Source organism: Rosa rugosa, chromosome 3 (assembly GCF_958449725.1).
Source record: "Rosa rugosa chromosome 3, drRosRugo1.1, whole genome shotgun sequence".
Taxonomy (NCBI): domain Eukaryota; kingdom Viridiplantae; phylum Streptophyta; class Magnoliopsida; order Rosales; family Rosaceae; genus Rosa; species Rosa rugosa.
Genome location: NC_084822.1, coordinates 4,637,071 through 4,656,266, shown reverse-complemented (window position 1 = coordinate 4,656,266; position 19,196 = coordinate 4,637,071). Strand labels below are relative to the sequence as shown.

The 19,196-nt window shown below is 39.6% G+C and overlaps 4 protein-coding genes across 5 annotated transcripts; 2 read left to right on the top strand and 2 right to left on the bottom strand.

Annotated features, from left to right (window-relative positions):
* Positions 1–2,899: 2,899 nt before the first annotated feature.
* On the top strand, positions 2,900–6,067 carry LOC133739226 (uncharacterized). 2 transcript variants are annotated; one of them, XM_062166963.1, is made up of 4 exons: positions 2,904–3,199; positions 3,281–3,526; positions 3,638–3,703; positions 5,569–6,067. In XM_062166963.1, exons 1-4 carry the CDS (start codon positions 3,023–3,025, stop codon positions 5,722–5,724), a joined length of 645 nt encoding a protein of 214 aa, XP_062022947.1. In that variant the 5' UTR covers positions 2,904–3,022; the 3' UTR covers positions 5,725–6,067. The 2 variants fall into 2 exon arrangements, with proteins under 2 accessions (XP_062022948.1, XP_062022947.1); XM_062166964.1 differs by lacking the exon at positions 3,638–3,703 and having other exon boundaries at positions 2,900–3,199.
* Positions 6,068–7,397: 1,330 nt separating this feature from the next.
* On the bottom strand, positions 7,398–9,551 carry LOC133739224 (UDP-glycosyltransferase 74F2-like). Its single transcript, XM_062166962.1, has 2 exons — positions 8,829–9,551; positions 7,398–8,347 (listed from the first exon to the last, which is right to left on the bottom strand). The coding sequence occupies exons 1-2, from the start codon at positions 9,519–9,521 to the stop codon at positions 7,616–7,618; spliced, it is 1,425 nt and encodes a 474-aa protein (XP_062022946.1). The 5' UTR covers positions 9,522–9,551; the 3' UTR covers positions 7,398–7,615.
* Positions 9,552–12,861: 3,310 nt separating this feature from the next.
* On the top strand, positions 12,862–15,576 carry LOC133741498 (tubulin alpha chain). Its single transcript, XM_062169393.1, has 3 exons — positions 12,862–13,099; positions 13,793–14,398; positions 14,747–15,576. Exons 1-3 carry the CDS (start codon positions 13,007–13,009, stop codon positions 15,398–15,400), a joined length of 1,353 nt encoding a protein of 450 aa, XP_062025377.1. The 5' UTR covers positions 12,862–13,006; the 3' UTR covers positions 15,401–15,576.
* Positions 15,577–16,127: 551 nt separating this feature from the next.
* LOC133741499 (uncharacterized) lies at positions 16,128–18,630 on the bottom strand. Its single transcript, XM_062169394.1, has 4 exons — positions 18,308–18,630; positions 17,629–17,852; positions 17,201–17,308; positions 16,128–16,428 (listed from the first exon to the last, which is right to left on the bottom strand). Exons 1-4 carry the CDS (start codon positions 18,507–18,509, stop codon positions 16,309–16,311), a joined length of 654 nt encoding a protein of 217 aa, XP_062025378.1. The 5' UTR covers positions 18,510–18,630; the 3' UTR covers positions 16,128–16,308.
* Between the last annotated feature and the right edge of the window lie 566 nt (positions 18,631–19,196).

Sequence of the window (19,196 nt, the reverse complement as noted above, 5' to 3'; positions counted from 1 at the left end):
TTATGGATATAAGGACACCTCGTCCAAATCTTTTAGGACACACAAACTGTGTCCTCATATAGAAAAGAGGACACATTTTCAGTGTCCTTGTTTGGGACATATGATGAGTCCCACATAGAGGACTCATTAAAAAAGAGTCCTTGTATGTATTTAAGGACACTGTTTCAAATTTCAATATCCTTAAATCATGTTTTTCTAGTAGTGCCATCAACAAAGACCACTTCCTCCCCTCCCATGTATGTCCTATTCACTCCACCATGTGAGAAGAACCTTCCTCCATGATGTATTGCTACGGTGAAATTTCCAACTGCAATTTTACAACACCAGCTGTTATAATCCAAAAAAGGAAACATATTCAATGCTGTTCAGGCCTAACCAAATTGATTATTCAACTACCTCTTCTTTGTCTTGACTCTCTACCATTTATACCGGTATGTGTTTTAAAATCATTTATCAGTTCTAAACACCATTAAACAACCCAGACCAAGGTAGGGATTTCACTTTCACCACTAACCCAGCCACCAGACCAATAACCCTAATTTATTAGAATAGCCGACATCAAACCCTAAACCCTACGCATGCGAAGACAAAATAAAACCCTAAACCCTAGACAAACCCTAGTCAACAACATTGACTTCCATAAAAAATCAAATCTTTTTGGACCACAAACCCTAAAGGGAGAATTTTTCGAACAGTACCTGAACTAAAGGTCATTGTGAATTAACGTTCCTCACTTTATACTAATTACACTTTGGTACCTGGACTATAAATCCCGACCCACTTTTGGTACATGCCGTCAATAACTCCGTTAACCTTATGTCATTTTTCATTTTTTAAAGGGTATTTTGGTGTTTTCACTCACTCACTCTCTCTCTCTCTCTCTCTCTCTCTCTCTCTCTCTCTCTCTCTCTCTCTCTCTCTCTCTCTCTCTCTCTCTCTCTCACCATATGCACTCACTCACTCACCATATCACCATCGCAAGCACCACCATGCCCTCTCTTTCTTCCTACAGCCACCCACCTCTCTCTTTTCTTCTCTTCCATCGCCCACCTCACCATCATCTGCCCTTTTCTCGTTCCTCTCTCTCTCTCTCTCTGCCTGCAACCAGCAACCGACAATCTCCAGAAAATACCAGAAATCAAATGCTCCTATGTTCTTCATGTTCAACTAAGCCAAAGAACTTGAGCTGAACAAACCAATCACATAATACACTACTAATTCAAAAACACCATAACACATTCACCAAAACACAAACCACTCTTCCAAAACTAAAAACCCAATACACATTCATTCACTGTGCACAAAACCATCATCAAAATCAACACAAAAAAAAATCTAACTGGGAGTAACAAAAGATTGAAGCTTTTAACAACCCAAAACACCGTCGTAGCAAGCCGAGGAGCAGCATCGAGCTCGCCGAGGTTCTTGCTTGGAAGTAGCAAAAAGTTCCAGTTTTCTCCTTGTCTTTGTCGCGCTGCCGCATCTCGAGAAACAGAGTGAGCTCTTCATCTCTGTCGCTGGCATTGACCACCTTCCCAAAGCTTCTTTCTATTTCAGTCTAATCAATCCAAGCAAGCAATCAACACAGAAGTAGGAGAAGAGAACTCGAGCTCCTTAATAATTCAGTGAGCTAGAATTTCAGAAGGCCGGTAAGCTAATTTCACACTGGAACCGCCTCAATCCTCACCGCTTTGCTTCTGCTCTTCCTCACCACCGTGAACTGATGGGACCCTTGAACTCGCGGCGGCGATGGCAACATATAAATCAAGATCAGAAACCTTGAAAACCAAGACCCACAATCAATCAAGCAAGCAAAACCCTAAGAAATTAAATCTGTGAAATTTGGGATTCACCTTTTGAGAACTGACTGTGAATCAGCGGTTTTCGCCGGCGCCTGAGATTTCTTCAACGGAGCAGTGCATGTGGCCCCTGGGACGTTGTCTTGGTTCACATAAACCATCCGTCTGAGATCTTAGAGAGAGAGAAGAGAAAGAGATGGGAGAGAGGGTTGAGGGTTGGGTTTAAAACACTGCGGGTTTAGGTTGGTGACGGGGCTCTTCACCTTCTCATCTTCGATCCATGGTTTCCCGACCTAGAAAACCAATGCCAAGAATTTATTTATTTTTTATTTAAAAGAAAAATAGACTTTCCAAAGGTGGATCTACGGTCAAGATCGCACCACTAATTTTTTTTTATTAAAAAAAATTAACTTTCTAAAGCTGAATAGTCAAGTGACAACTTTACCCTTCAAAATATGTGAGGTGGCATGCCAACTAACGGAGTTATTGACGGCATGTACCAAAAGTGGGTCGGGATTTATACTTCAGGTACCAAAATGTAATTAGTGTAAAGTGAGGAACGTTAATTCACAGTGACCTTTAGTTCAGATACTGTTCAAAAAATTCTCCCAACCCTAAAATAGCGACAGCTCATAGAAAGGGAGAATATTTTCTTACCTCCTGAAAACACAAGTGGATCCCCATCCAACCGGAAATATCTCCAATAATTAGCCATTGACCCCTCTTCAAGATCTGATTTGAGATTCGAATATCTCTTTCACTCAGGTCTGTAGGATTCTCTCACTTTCTCGGTTGGATTCTTTGTGCGGCTGAGAACTTGGAAGAATCCAAACTAGGAGAGGTTGAACGGAACGGAACTCACTTAAGGCTCTAGTCTTATCGAAGAGACGAAATTGCCCCTCATGTATTGCCACGTGGCTGGGCTCTTAATGCCGTCGTGAACGGCGTGTACCGTTCTTGGGTTGGGCTTAAAACTTGGGGTACTAAAGTGATAATTTTGCATAGTGTGTACTGAAGTTAGGAGTCGAAGTTCGGGTACTGTTTGAAAATTTTTCTCTAATTCGGAACTATAAAGTTCTAACATTGAAATCTGATCCGTTGGTGTCAAAGCAATTTAACACAACGGCCAGGATCAAGAGAAACCGGCGCGCAAGAGATCACCTTCTTCTCTTTGACTCTAGACTGTTTCAGTGGCTCCTCAAAGTCTCAGAGTCACCACCACCATGCCATTATCGGCGACGCTGTCACCTCCGACTCTCTCTCTCTTCCCTCAATCACAACCACCTCATCAATCACAGCTTCATCTCCCTCACAATCTCACTCCATTTCTCAAACCCAAACGATTCACTCCCCAATTTCATTGCCCCAAAGCCACTCGACGAAACCCTAATTACCCTCCGGTACTCTCTCTCTATCTCTCTTCCCCTCTCAGTCACTCAATCTGATGGTTCGCTAACTCTTTTGCGTCTCCAATTTCACAGGGCGGCGGCGCCGATAGCTTCGTCGACGATCCTCGCAATTGGAGCCGCTCCATAAGCTCCGAAATTGACCGGCCCTATGGTTTCGAGGACGACGATGAAGACGATGAAGACGGAGACGACGATGATGAGGAAGATAGGAGCTTGGATCTGTTAGTGAGGTTTGTTCAGAATGTATTTAAGAAGGTGTCGAAGCGAGCCAGGAGGGCCGTACGATCGGTTCTTCCCGTTGCAATCCCCACCAAGTTGGTAAACATTCAAATATATATATATATATATATATATTTGTGTTGCATTAGCTTATAGTTTCTTAATCAGAATTTTCGGTTTCGGATTTTTATAGCTGAATTGTTTATGTAGGTGGGGTTTTCCGTTAATGGGGTGCTAATGCTGGCGTTTTTGTGGGTATTGAAGGCATTTCTTGAGGTAATGTATTCAATTTTCTATGTAATTTGGTTGTTAAGATGCTTTTACTGATTTCATTTCCATATGATCTCAACATCATGTGCATGCTCTTTAGTTATGGGTCAGATTGTGGGGATGTTTAAGCTCTCAGGTCATCGATATGAAGTGAGGAGAGGTGCTAGTTTTAGTGCTCAATTTGCATAGACAGTTAGTAACTCAAAATGGGTGTTTTTTGATTTACACTTCGCTGCGGCGTAGTAGTGTCACGGTGAATCATGAGTCTGACGAGATTCTGACTGAGTTCTGACAAGAATGTTTGGTACTTGCATAGAACTTGTGTGCTGTTATTTAAAGGAAATGAAAGCATGAAAGTTAAAATCATATGTGGTGCTTGTCTGGCACCAATTTTGGAAAGTGGTCTTGTTTCTTCAAGTATGATTGGCTAAAAGTTACTGGATTCCACAGAGGTCATGGTTCTTTCTAATCTATGAATCACTAAAAGTTACTGGATATAAAGTCGCATTAATGGTAAGGGAAAAAACAATAGTATATGATTTTGTAGTCATCAGTGCTATCACAAAGATTTATTGTGGTTTTACAATGGGCATGCTAATGGCTGTAACACTTAAGTATTCCCTAAACCCTTTGTGGAAAGTGCAGATACAGATGGGAAGAGTTAGCTCTTTGTCAATGTCGATTTATCTGGAAAACATGGCAGGAAAGTGTAATTACAATGTTTAGCTATGTGTGAGCTGTGGCTGCTAAGAGCAATAGATAACCAAGCCTGGAGTAAACAGGCATGCCAACATTCACACATACCAAAATTAGTATGAGCAGCAGTTTTTATATGCAGAAAATTTCTGGTGATAAGCTCTTGACTCATGCTTTTTTTAGAAGCTTGGTTTTGTGGTGAGTGCTGCATTTCCTATGTTTAGAAAACCTTTGACAAGGATATATTTCAAATATCAACAGTAATTAAACTGGTAAGCTACAGTTAAGAAAATAAAGGACTTTGGTAGTTGTTAAAAACTCAGAGCTTCAATGACAAGAGATTTTCTATTCATAATGATCTCTCAAGAGTCTTGAGGGTCAAGGGTATACGCATATCTATCAGTCCCGTCCTTATTTGAGTAGGGCAAGCTTCTACATCAGTCCCTAATACTTGAAAAACCAAGCTTAAAACCTGAGAGACATATCTTACTTGAATTTGTGAAACCCAAACTTAGTGTTCTATGGTATTGTGGCTGCACATGATCCAGTGACTCCAAAAACAATTAGTTGAATCAGAACTGATTGAGACCTATATTGGTTGTGCCATGACCTCCAAAACCATGCAGGCCAAATGTTGGAAATCAACATCAACCCTCTGCAACGATAGATCTCTAGGAATCTCTCTTTCTGAAGCACTTTCACTCTCTCAAAATTCCTTATCCTTTTATTTACCAGCACAAAATGTCTCACTAGAAAAAATGCCTTAAGGGAATCTGTAGAATCGAGTGGAACATTGCATTGTTGATGGTTCTATTAGCTGGTGCATGTTAAGGGGTGGCTTGTGAAGTGATATAGGAACTTGATATCTGTAGCAATGTGAAATGTGTGGAATGTCGTGTATTTGCAACCAATGTGCAATGAAGTGGTATGTGGTGAACTTGGGATTTCCTGTATGCATTGTTACTTTAATAGCTTTCAAGTCATAATGCTCTATAGTTGATGTTCAAATTGAGGGCTTCCACCTGTGTGGTGTACCTGACAAAGGATTATTACAGTAACACAGCAGTTACAAGTCTTATTTCAGTTGTTTGTGTCACCTTTGAATTATGCCTGTATCTAGTTTTCACTTGAGTATCTTACAAAAGTTGCTAAATCTGTGTTTATGTAAAATCCAGGTCATTTGCACCCTTGGTAGCCTAGTCTTTGTAAGCATCTTACTCATTCGTGGGATCTGGATTGGAGTGGCTTATGTACAAGAAAACCGCAACCATAAAGTCGGCAATTTTGAAGATGAAGGCCGCCCATGGACTGGTGCACAGCCTGCAACCTGATACATACACCAAGCTGAAGGATTCTTCAATTTACAATCTTACACAGAAATAAGAGCATCCATAGGAGGACTGCTTGGCATCAAGGATGATGAGAAGATAACATCAGAATCCGATTGAGCATAAACGTTGGTCTCATCTTGAAAGAGTTTATGATGACGACTCCCTGCCTGAATAGGTGGGCTAGATATTCATGTAATCCTGTGGGATACTGATTGACCACCTAAGTGTATAAAAGCAGGAAGAATTGTAGCTATATATTTGGTGGGGAGGGTTCTCCTGTATGATATACATCATATCCACAGCTATACTGTCAAAAATAAAATTGCCCCTTGTGCTTTCTTTCCTTTTCAGCTGTCATTGTGCCTCCTATTAGTTCAGAATTCAATACGACTGTTAATTCAGTGCATTATTTGATTGAATGGTAGCATGTGACTGAATTAGTCTTCTTAATCCAGTCGTTTTGTTTATGGTGAACTGTGGGTTGATATCTATCGAGTAAGGCAGGTTCTTAGGCTCGGAAAAAACAAACGAGCGTTCATCCTTGGTTGAGTTGGTTCAGATGAAATTTTCTGACTTAGTAGTGGGTGATGCACCGATAGTTCAACTGATACTTTCTCGGAATTCCCTAACCCTTGGAAGTGCTCATTGTATCATCTGAGTGATAGTGCCAATATTGATGTGATTACATTCCCAGAGGAGCTTATCCATAGTTGTTATGTGTCACACTATTTCTCCAAGTGGTTGGATGGACCCCTACATTGCTTTGCACATAAAATTTGCCAGGCTATTGTGTCCGTTTGCCGCATTGTTGTCAATTTATCATCATGATCATCCCTCAAGCTCCACTTTATATGTTTATTTTCATCTCATTTGATTCTACTCCGAACATATACGTGTCTTATTATTTATGTTATTAATTCGAACGGATTAAGAGTTTGCATCCACTTCATGGTCACTTTATAATGCAGTTCAATCGTAATAATGGTTCATTGTTTAGGGCTGTCAACGAATTAGATTTCAATTGAACCAACTTAGCCCGAACCTGATTCATTTACAATGGCATTATCAAAACTCTTGAGTTCAAATCCATAGGGCGTATTATCGATGATTGTAAGTCATATTTGACATCTTTTCACTCTTTTCAGATTAGACATGTCTTTCGTGAAGCAAATGGTGTAGCACATCGATTGGCTCACCTTGCTAGTTTAAATTATCTTGATGATATTTGGCCATTTGGGTAGATGAGTCTCCTGTGATTATTCGGGATGTACTCTACGAGGATTTATGTACTGAGGCTAGAGGTCAAGGTTTTATGTCCCCCTCTATGCACTCTTCTAATCTTAATATAATAAGTCAGGCGTGGGGATGAGCCTCCCAGCTTGGCTGGGTTCTAAACTCCTTTCAAAAAAAAAAAAAAAAAATCCATATCTGTCCATTTTAAACTGACGAATCGTACATATCTGGATCATAATCAATCATTTGAATCGAATCGATGATTTCTTATTTCATCAATTATTTTCAAACTCTATATCCATGGACAAGTTCCAATTTGATCAAAAATATGATACAAAACTAAAAAAGATTTTCTATGTACATGAAATATAATGTAATAAGTGAAGAAATTAAAACAATATTATGATTAATTTTCTGGATCATAAGCAGCAAACTTTTCCGCTACCATGTTAACTAATTCTTGATTAGATACGTTGAAACAAAATGCAAGTGCCAGAAAATTTAGAGATACGTGACTAAGTTTATATATTACATAAAATTTTCAATTATTTGACAATTTCTAACCAAATTCAAAACAATAAAACCATAGTTCTATCACAAAAATGATATACGTGGAACCTAATTGCATAACATTTTCTTATGGATTAGGAGTACATGGCTAGGGCTGCAGATGTTGTACTACTTTTGCGATGAACTCACCAATGTTTTTGTCAGAACTTCCACCCTCATCCGTAGCCTTTCTAGCCACTTGCTTCCATTTCATAGCATTCCTTCGACTCTCTTTCCCTGTCTCTCCTTCCATTATTTCAATTATACAATGCTCAACCACATCTTTCCTTACAATTCCTTTCTCATCAGCTAAAGCTTTAAGTCCAATTTTCCACACATCCACAATGTACTTGGCATTGGTGCCTTGGTCAGTCCATTGTGGCATTGCCAGCATTGGAACCCCTAGACTCAAAGCCTCCAATGTAGAGTTCCAACCACAATGTGTAATGAAGCACCCAACAGCTTCATGAGCCAAGACCTCCAGTTGGGGACACCAAGAGACTACAAAACCCTTCTCAGATGTCTCCTCCACAAACCCTTTCGGGATCTTACCCGCTTCTGATTCCCTAACCACCCACAAGAAATTGCTTTTGCTACTCCTCAATCCCCAAGCCAGTTCCTCCATTTGCTCAGCTCCAAGTTCTGCTCCACTACCAAATGACACATAAACAACAGACACCTTCGGTTGTTCATTGAGCCATTTCATGCAGGCATCATTAGTTTGCTTGAAGAGACTGACACCATAATCTTTGTCCTCTTTAAGTCGGTTATCCAAGTACATGGATGGTATGGCTGGTCCTATTGTCTTCAATGGCCAAAGCTTCGACATCCAATCTACTACCTATACATATATAGAGCAAGAGAACCTGAGTAATGATGACCAAGATTTGGCTACTTTAATTCACAACTCGTCAACATGGACATCGTATTGTTGAAGCCAAAATGTAACTAGCTAGTTTATCAAGTATTCTATAGCTTTTGTCTTTCAGCCAAAAAAAAAAAAATTCACAATTATTGGATGAAGTTCCAAAGAACAAATTCATATGCCCCTCACTAAAGCAGCTAGCTTAATACACACACACACACACACACACCCCACTCATGATGGCACCCCATTCTTTCTGAAGGAGTGTTGCTTAACAAATAACACTCCTACTGATTATTTGATGTATATCCAATTAGTTTACATCAATTCTTATGATGACTACTAGTTGTCATTGTCGATTTTTTCACTTTTGGGGGACAATTTATAGTATTTTTGATGAAACTAAAACATAAAAATACTAATTATATACATAGTGATCGACATATGTATTACTTACTTCTGGTTCCAACTCATGAAATGTGTTGCAGAGAATCCAATCAGCCTCATCAACATTAGAGAACTGACCAACAACCATATCATACACAGCAGGATACGACCCCAAATCGCACAAAAAGGATGGAAAATCGACAGCTTCAAGCGGAAGCTGCAACCCTGGGATCAAAATTTCCCCATCACCGCCACTAACAGGAAGCTTCAACAGTCCTTTTTGGGCATGATAATAAATATTTCCAACAGCACAAGACTGGGTAAAGAAAACAGCCCCAAAGATCCCAAATTTCTTGGCAACATCCAAGGACCAAGGCAGGAATGCATCATAAACAATACAATCTACTGGGTATTCAGAGCTGGACATCCTCTCAAGGAGCTTAGTTAAAGTTTGGGGACCTATTTCCCAAAAGCGGTTCAAGTAAGCGTCTGCGCTTTCTGCTGTTGCATACCCTCCCTCATCGTAGCCATCAGAAATGGTCTCGAGGGCAATGTTGCACTTACTGGATCCGGCATGGAGTTGTAATGTGTTGAGGAGAAAATGAGTTGTGACCAATGTGACTTTGAGTCCTTTGTGATGGAGAAGCTTGGCAAATTGAAGCATGGGATTGATATGTCCTTGGGTTGGATAGGTTAGGACTAAACAATGAGCTTTGCGAGTTCTCTCCATGATTTCTCTGTTTACATGAAATGGTTTGTCCATATTACCTTACTGTTAAATATAGAGCTAGCATGAGGACTTGGGACCAAGGACTGTTAGATATAAAGATGGAAGAATTTCTGGTGAGGAAACACCAATTAAAAAAACATGTACGTCCCCATCCATTGTCACTTTGTTACGCCGGCCATGTGGCTAACCACCTCAGGTGGTTTCCAGAATTTTCCTACGCCCACACACACTCTTTGATTACTTGTATTACTGAAAGTGACTAAAACAAAAGAGGAATAATGAAAAAGGGTAACAGCCTGTGTACATACTAAATTACTAACTTCCATGCATGTTAGAATCATATTAAAATTAGGGATGGTGAATTTTGGGTCGTACTTATTTACTTTTATTAGGAAAATCTTTGATGACTTGTTTTATTCATGCAAGGTCCTTGTAAAATTTTCAAAAGAAAAAACAACTTTAACCATAGGCTCAAAGCATCGAATACGTATTATATGAAACCATACTCCTGATCATATGTAAGTAATGTAGTTTATGATCGACACGGTTCATTTTCTAAATCAGAAATTGTCCATACAAAAAGTCCAACAATTTAAAAATCGTTTAGTCCTATTGTATCAAATAAATAAGTAATTATGATATACTATTGCATATTTTGTATGAATTAACATCATAATATGATTAATCGGATTTTTATAGCTGAATTGTTCATGTTGGTGGGCTTTTCTGTTAATGGGGTGCTAATGCTGGCGTTTTTGTGGATGTTGAAGGCATTTCTTGAGGTAATGTATACAAACTTGTATGTATTTGATTATTGTGAGGATGTTTAGGCTCTCAGGTCATGGGGATGAAGTGAGGAGAGGTGATAGTTTTAGTGCTCAATTTGCATAGACAGTTTTTTTTTGAGAAATAGATAACTTCATTACTTATCCATGGCCAGAAGGCACGTACATCATACGCTGTCTCACACCAAAAGTAGTTGTTGGCACAAGCCGCCAAACATATGACAGGTGACCCTCGTTAACAAACAAAATACGCACATTTCATAGTGCCTAGCCAAATGAAACAAACTCCAAAACTATCTAAGTTCTTGCCATAGCAACCCTAACCGCCTAGAGACCTCAATTGGTGTACGATGAGAGAAGCTAACCTACATAGCACCAGACTCTACCTCAAATGCTAGACACAAAGAGAGGAAAACTTAGAGTTTTCCTTTGCCCTTATCCGTAGGGCCAGCTTTCTGAGCAGTAATAGCAGATGGATAGGTGAGGCGTAGAGGAGTTATCCCCACCTTCTTTTGAGACCTAGGGCCCTTGTTCTTACTTCCAAGCGGCCTACCCGTCTTCTTCTTCAGCTTCACAAGAGCGACATCATCCTCAGCTTCAACTAATATTCCAAGGGCATCAGCATGCAAAGTAAGTAGCTTACCCCCCAATATAGTCTTGAACTTCTTTGGTGAGGGAACACAAGCTTCCTGTCGCCCTCGCTTCTTGTAGGTCAAAGTATGCTTCTCCACAGGAGTCCCAGTAGCAACAGTTAGATCATCTGACCCAGGTTCAGACGCTGCCATCGGAACCACCGCAGTGGCTTGATCCTGCAACCTAGCAGCGCAGACGCTGCCATCGGAACCACCATAGACAGTTAGTAACTCGAAACAGGTGTTTTTTGATTTACATGTTCGCCGCGGCTTAGTAGTGTCACGGTCAATCATGAGCTTATGATATTCTGAGTGAGTTTCTGACAAGAATGTTTGGTGCTTGTATATATTGAACTTGTGTGCTGTTATTTAAAGGAAATTAAATCATGAAATTTAAAATTATATTTGGTTCTTGTCTGGCACCAATTTTGGAAAGTGGTCTTGTTTCTTCAAGCATGAATCTCTAAAAGTTCCTGGATTCCACACAGGTCGATCATGGTTCTTTGTAATCTATGAATCGCTAGAAGTTACTGGATATAAAGTCAAATTAATGGTAAGAGGAAGAACAATAGCATATGATTTTGTAGTCATCACCGCATCCATAGGAGGACTGCTTGGCATCAAGGATGATGAGAAGATAAAATCAGAATCCGATTGAGCATAAACTTCGGTCTCATCTTGAAAGAGTTTATGATGACGACTTCCTGCCTAAACAGGTAGGCTAGATATTCATGTAATCCTGTGGGATACTGATTGACCACCTAAGTGTATAAAAGAAGGAAGAAATGTAGCCATATATTTGGTGGGGAAGGTTCTTCTGTATGATACACATCATATCCACAGCTATACTGCTGTCAAAAATAAAATTGGCCCTCGTGCTTTCTTTCCTTTTCAGCTGTCGTTGTGCCTCCGATTAATACGACTGTTAATTCAGTACATTATTTGATTGAATGGTAGCATGTGACAGATCCTACTCTAGTCGTTTTGTATATGGTGAACTGTGGGCTGATATCTATCGAGTAAGGCTGGTTCTTAGGCTCGGAAAAAATGAACGAGCATTTATACTCGGTTGAGTTGGTTCAGATGAAATTTTCTGACTTAGTAGTGGGTGATGCACCGATAATTCAACTGATATTATCTCGGAATTCCCTGACACTTGGAGGTGCTCATCGTATCATCTGAGTGACAATGCCAATATTGATGTGATTGTGATTACATTCCCAAAGGAGCTTATCCATAGTTGTTATGTGACACACACTATTTCTCCAAGTGGTTGGATGGACCCCTAGATTGCTTTGCACATAAAATTTGCCAGGCTATTAGTGTTGTGTCTGCTTGCCACATTGTTGTCAATTTATCATCATCATCATCATCATCATCCCTCAAGCTCCATTTTATGTTTATTTTCGTACTATTTGAATCTACTCCGTGTGTTTCGTTACTGCTGTTATTAATTCAAAGGAATTAAGAGTTCGCATCCACTTCATGGTCACTCTACGTTGTAGTTCAATCGTAATAATGGTTCATTGTTTAGGACTGTCAACGAACTAGATTTCGATTGAATCAACTTAACCAAAACTTGAATAATTTACAATCACATTATCAAAACTCTCGAGTTCAAATCCATATCTATTCATTTTAAGTCGATGAATTATACATATCTAAATCACAATCAATCATTTGAATTGATAATTTTTTATCTTATCCATTATTTCAAACTTTAAATCCATTCACAAGTTCCAATTTGATCAACCATATAAATACAAGACACAAAAAGATATATAATCTGCTGTCCTCGGGCGGCAAAATCTCATTTTAAAAAGACCAAAAAAAAAAAAAGTAAACCGCGGTTAAAGATTAACCCATCCAGGCTGGAGCGTCCTCCCTTCCCTCCCAAATTTAACCTGGGGTTAAATTTGCATTTGAAACTAACCCTATAAATACTCACCCGAAGGCCTCATATCCCTTCACAAAGAGAATAGAGGGGTTTCATCAGAGGGCGTCTTAATAAACGCCTTCGACCTTTTCTTCTTCTTCTTCTTCTTCTTCTTCTCTCTTATTCTCTTCGTGTTTCTCTGTGTGTGAGTTTCATCGTTTCAAAATGAGAGAGTGCATTTCGATCCACATCGGTCAGGCCGGAATTCAGGTCGGCAATGCCTGCTGGGAGCTTTATTGCCTTGAGCATGGTATCCAGGTACGGTTTTCCCTCCATTTTCTCTATTACATTGTTCGTATGCTCGTTTTGGATCTGTGATTTGTTTTCGCTCTGTTTCGTTTTCGTCAGATCTGTGACTTTTGTGCTAAGATTGTTGATCGTTGTTCAGATCTGTGATTCCGATTGCATTTGATTCGAATTTTGATTAGATTTGTTTGTGGTTTATGAATCGATTATGAATAGAAACTTGAATTTTGGAGTTGGTTATGAAATTGAATGTTATTACTGCTGTAAATCTCTTTATGGTGGACCTATTGGCTTGCAAACATATATGATCGAGTAAATTATCTCCAAATGTGGTTAAAAATACGCTGAAATTTGTGGAGTTTTCCCGATTTGCTGTTGCTCGCTCAAACTTTTAAAATTGAATTCGGTGAATTTGATCTCCGAAAGTGTATACGAATGGAATTGTGTATTCTTGTCTGGATTGATAAGTCAATTTCTAATTAGCTTTCGGACTGTTGATATAGAAACAGATCATAGCAGCAATTTACATCAAAATGTGGCACGAAATTGTTTGAAATGATCAATCGAGTGTTTGCTCTTTGGATATTTGATGTGTGCTTGCTTGCTCAAAAAAATTGAAACAGTTTTGCAGAATTATATACGTGAAAGTGCAGTTTGGATTGATTGGATTATTAGATTAGTGACAAATTCTCTGTGTTCTTACAGCCTGATGGCCAAATGCCAAGTGACAAGACTGTAGGCGGAGGAGACGATGCCTTCAACACCTTTTTCAGTGAAACTGGTGCAGGGAAGCATGTCCCTCGCGCAATCTTTGTTGATCTCGAGCCCACAGTTATTGATGAAGTGAGGACTGGAACCTACCGCCAGCTTTTCCACCCTGAGCAGCTCATCAGTGGCAAGGAAGATGCTGCCAACAACTTTGCCAGAGGTCACTATACCATTGGCAAGGAGATTGTTGATCTCTGCTTGGACCGCATCAGGAAACTCGCTGACAACTGCACTGGTCTGCAAGGGTTCCTGGTTTTCAATGCTGTTGGTGGAGGCACTGGCTCCGGGCTTGGATCCCTTCTGTTGGAGCGTTTGTCTGTTGACTACGGAAAGAAGTCAAAGCTTGGGTTCACTGTGTATCCCTCTCCACAGGTTTCTACCTCTGTGGTTGAGCCCTACAACAGTGTTCTCTCAACCCACTCCCTCCTGGAGCACACAGATGTTGCTGTTCTCCTTGACAATGAGGCAATCTATGATATCTGCAGGCGCTCTCTTGACATTGAGCGACCCACCTACACAAACCTCAACCGACTTGTATCTCAGGTACAACTATCTTTTTCATAAGTTTGAAGTTAATGGCCTATTTTTGATTGAAATATATGAATTAGAATTTAGACTGTGATTCACTATAAAAGAAATGGAAGGAAGTAGATTTTAAAATCAGTGATCTATTGTGATATTTTCAAATCTATTTGACCTGTTTCAAATGTATTGTTTGGTGAGTATTTGACTACTAAAATGCATCTAACTTACTAGTGTTTTAAAAACTACTCTACACCTTATTTAAATCCAAATATATTTGTTTAAATTCTTCGATGCAAATAGATCCCAAGTGAATTAGACTATGTGACTGAAGTTTCTGTTATTGATGTGATTCTCTTTGGTTTTCAGGTCATTTCCTCTTTGACTGCCTCCTTGAGGTTTGACGGTGCTCTCAATGTGGATGTTACCGAGTTCCAGACCAACTTGGTTCCCTACCCCAGAATCCACTTTATGCTTTCTTCCTATGCACCTGTCATCTCTGCTGAGAAGGCTTACCATGAACAGCTCTCTGTGGCTGAGATCACCAACAGTGCTTTTGAGCCCTCATCTATGATGGCCAAGTGCGATCCTCGCCATGGAAAATACATGGCTTGCTGTTTGATGTACCGTGGTGATGTTGTGCCCAAGGACGTGAATGCTGCTGTTGCCACCATCAAGACAAAGCGCACAATTCAATTTGTTGACTGGTGCCCTACCGGATTCAAGTGCGGTATCAACTACCAGCCACCCACTGTTGTCCCCGGAGGTGACCTTGCCAAGGTGCAGAGGGCTGTCTGCATGATCTCCAACTCAACCAGTGTTGCTGAGGTCTTCTCAAGAATTGACCACAAGTTTGATCTCATGTATGCCAAGCGTGCTTTCGTGCACTGGTATGTGGGTGAGGGTATGGAGGAAGGTGAGTTCTCTGAGGCCCGTGAGGATCTTGCTGCCCTCGAGAAGGATTATGAAGAGGTTGGTGCTGAGTCTGCTGAGGGCGATGATGATGAAGGGGATGAGTACTAAGAAGGCTATGATTGGAAGAAGTTGCTCCTATATGTCTTGCAGTTGCATCTCGACTATCATGTTTTGTTTACCCTAAGGCTCAAGTGTGATTCGCTGTTGTTTTGAATCTGGTGAAAGACTATTTTTGTTATGTCGCTTGGTTTATGCAATGTGATGTGTTGAAGTGTACTATTCAACCTTGCTTCTTTCTGCCTTTAGGATTAAAATTATAACATGAAAACTACAATTGAAGTGTTGAGTATTGAAATCTTTTGCGACTTCATGGCCCCAAAGACATAACTGGTAAGAGAGCTTCAGGATTGAAATTTGTTATCGCTTGCGGTGCATATTTACCTACCATGAATGAGTTTCTTGGTTAAACATCCAGTGGGTCTTTGATTTGTTGGCTTCGTTGAAGTCGCATTAAGCACACACTTCCATCTAGCCCTCCGGTTAGTTGTGGACCGAAAACAAAACAAAGGCAATGGCTTCTCACATCATAAACAGTGATAAACATGCACATAGAACTAAGTAGCGCATTAAAGTGAAAAGGTAGGTTAAGTACACCTTCTACCCAAGTGAGGTGCATCAAAGTGAATTGGTCTTGGTCAGTTGACTTCAGTGAAGTCGAACCGAGCAAGCCACTCAGTTTAGTTATGCCTGGACATATCATAACACCTCAGCATGCTGCTGCAATTAGCTAAGCTACTATTAAACCTTGCAGAATTAAATCATTCGTCACAATCCATTAGCCAAAACAACATCGCAAGTATATGCATTTAGAGGTTGGTGACAAAGTAATAAACATATAGAACAAGAAAAGTTATTGATAAGTTTGAGATTTATACAGAGAAAGAATAAACAAGAGCCAAGAGAATAGGCAACAGAAACCTGTATTTGGAATCTAAGTTATGTGAAAGACTTGTGCTTCACTTTACACGAGGGGCTATTTGAGAAATCCTATCATCTTCCAGAAGTTCATACGGATCAATGTATTGAGGTGGTGATATTCTGTTGTTTGCATCATGGATAAATGTTGGTCCAAAGTACTGTCCAAGAAGAAAGGAGAATTAATATATATTACAAAATGTCATAATGAATGTAAAGCCTCTCTCACCTACACACGTGTGCACACACAGAGGAAAAGTCAATACAACACATGCTGACAACAAGTAGGAACAATTTAGAATAACACGCTTCCTGGAAGAACTAAAGCACGACACTTAATGGCCAGAAGATTATAAGACATAAGAAATCACTTTCAAAAGTAACTCTTAAGTTGTTATCACCAGACATCTGTTCCTTGCAAAATGTTCTCTTATCAACTTTCCTCCTCAACTCAATTTCTATATACGGTTGAAATTAGCTTTCCTATTTACAGAAGTATGCTTATGTACCAGCTTTGAAGAAACCTCGGTTTCATAGTAGTTCTTGACTATGTACTAGCTAAGTAGCTATGTCTCATGCACAATATAGAATGATTATACACCAATAGTAACAGAATACAATAAAGCTCCATATCTTAACAGTCATTGACAATGACGGTACATTATTAAGGATAGTATAGAAGTGGGAGATCCCTAAGAGCTGGTCCCTTCAATTAGGCAGAACCCCGTCTCACATCCTAACACTATGGTTACATTGTGAATGGATTGAATCCCCCCCCCCCCCCCCCGGGTTTAACAGTGAGATTTTAGGAGTAATGCTAAGCCAAAAGAATTTAGCTAATGAAGCAAACAGAACAAGAAGACATTGCTATACATTAAGAGCAAAAAAAAACAAAACAAATTTCCAAATTGAAGAACATTTAAGAGAGCTTACGAAATAGAGAGCAGAGAATAGTGCTACACTTATGACCATAAATGGCCAAAATGCCAAGAAGAATGTCCCTCCAAGCGTCAGCAAGAGTCTTCCTCGAGGGATCAACCCCTGAAAACAGATGAAGAAGTTATGATCATTTCCTTGAGCACATACACGAAGAAATTTATAAGTCCCACTTATATAATCAAGTTTTTGCTGTACCATGCTCTGTTTTTTAGAAAGAGAAAAATATAAATAGCACTTAGTGCTACGTATCTACTTAACCCATTAAGAACCATTTTGCAGGCCATTAAAATTATTGAATTGAAGCCTTAAAGGTCACTGGAAACATGAAACACACTGTTCAATTAGATGCACTACTTATGTATCAGATTGATATTGAGCCAATTACAACAAGTTAACCAATAAAGAAACAAAAGCATTTCAACCTCGAGGCCTTCACTGTTCAACTGCATGGATCGCTCCCTTTGATTAGCCAGGCTTTTCTCCACTTCAGTTGAGACCGCATTTCTATTTGAGAAACCTCTATCTCCTTTGCCCCTCTCATCATTTATTCCATGCTCAGTCCTCTCTGCTTCCTCAAGCAAAGAAGTCGGACTCATTCCCCTCCTCCTCAATTCCTTCATAAACAATGACTCGGGTGGTTCTTCCCCTGAAACATACATCCAAACTGAGCAAAATACAAAATACAAAATGTAAAGCTTCACTTCATATCATCAAGAAACGCAAGTGACCCACTAAAGCACCCCAATTCTGGTTGTTATTTTGTTCTTACACCAAAAGAATCAGTTTCTTAAATTGAAGTATCCGCCGATTAACAGCTTTATCCTCATTAATTTCAAAGTAACTACTGCCAATAAAAAAAGAAAAAAATCCAAATTATCCTGTCCACCTTTCATAGCCAATAAGTACCTTCTACACCAAATATTCTCAACAACACAGAACCAATTACTTCTGGGTTATTATTTAGTTCTTGAAAATGCTCAATACAACGAAACCATCATCAAAACTTCGAAACTAAATTCATAAAGAAAGAGTCTTTAACTGAAACACCATCCAAATAAACAACCCAGAAACGAAACCAAATAGCGAAATTGAAGAGCTTGCCATTGCTTTTGTTGTCTGATTCTTGAGCTTTGCAGCAGACCCTGAACCTTCTCCTCCTCAAGTAATAATAACCAGAGAGCCTGATGATACTGTTATTCCTGGACTGAATTTCCGACAAGACCCACCTGGATTTTCCGGAGAAACTTGACTGGGAAACAGGGCTGGGAGAGAGGGTGGACTTGAAGATTTGAAGAGAAGCCATAATTGGGTTTCACGCATCAACCAGAAAATAATGATTTTTCATTTCATTAAGTGATGGTGTTTTTGAGAGCGAAAGCTTTGTTCTTGGAGTAAGAGGTGAAGAAGCAAAGGGGTGACACGGCGTGTTTTAGCGGGGATGTGTGGTATGTTGCTAAATTGCGCGGGAGATGACGTGGGCTGTTTCTTGTGGCTGCAAAAAGTTGCGGTTAGAAGAAACTCGAATGAGTTTCACACGAGTCCTCTCGAGCATGTGTCCTGTCTTTCTAGCCTAATTTCTGGTAAGGTCTAGATATCCCAATAGTATTAAAAAAACGAACGGTTTTGCTAGTACTCCTAGTAGTTAGGTGTTAAGGATGAACAATCCACATTATAAACGTTTTCGATTATGATATCGAAAGGTTAAGATTCGTTAATCACAATGAGATGGACGACATGCTTCCATAATAAACTTAGAGAGTGCAAGTGGACGTAATTAAATTATATGAAGTTCATAATTGCATAATCTTTGACCCTCAAGAGGAGTATTTGGATTCTTTTGGCCACATGGAGGCTTAAAGAGGTTAAAAAATCAAAAATACAAACGAAACTTATTCCAACTTTCCAAGCTAGTCTTTTTGGGTCTTTAGAACTTCATCAATATTAGCAACATAAGCTTGAGAGACATGAATTGGAAGAGAATCAAAAGTGA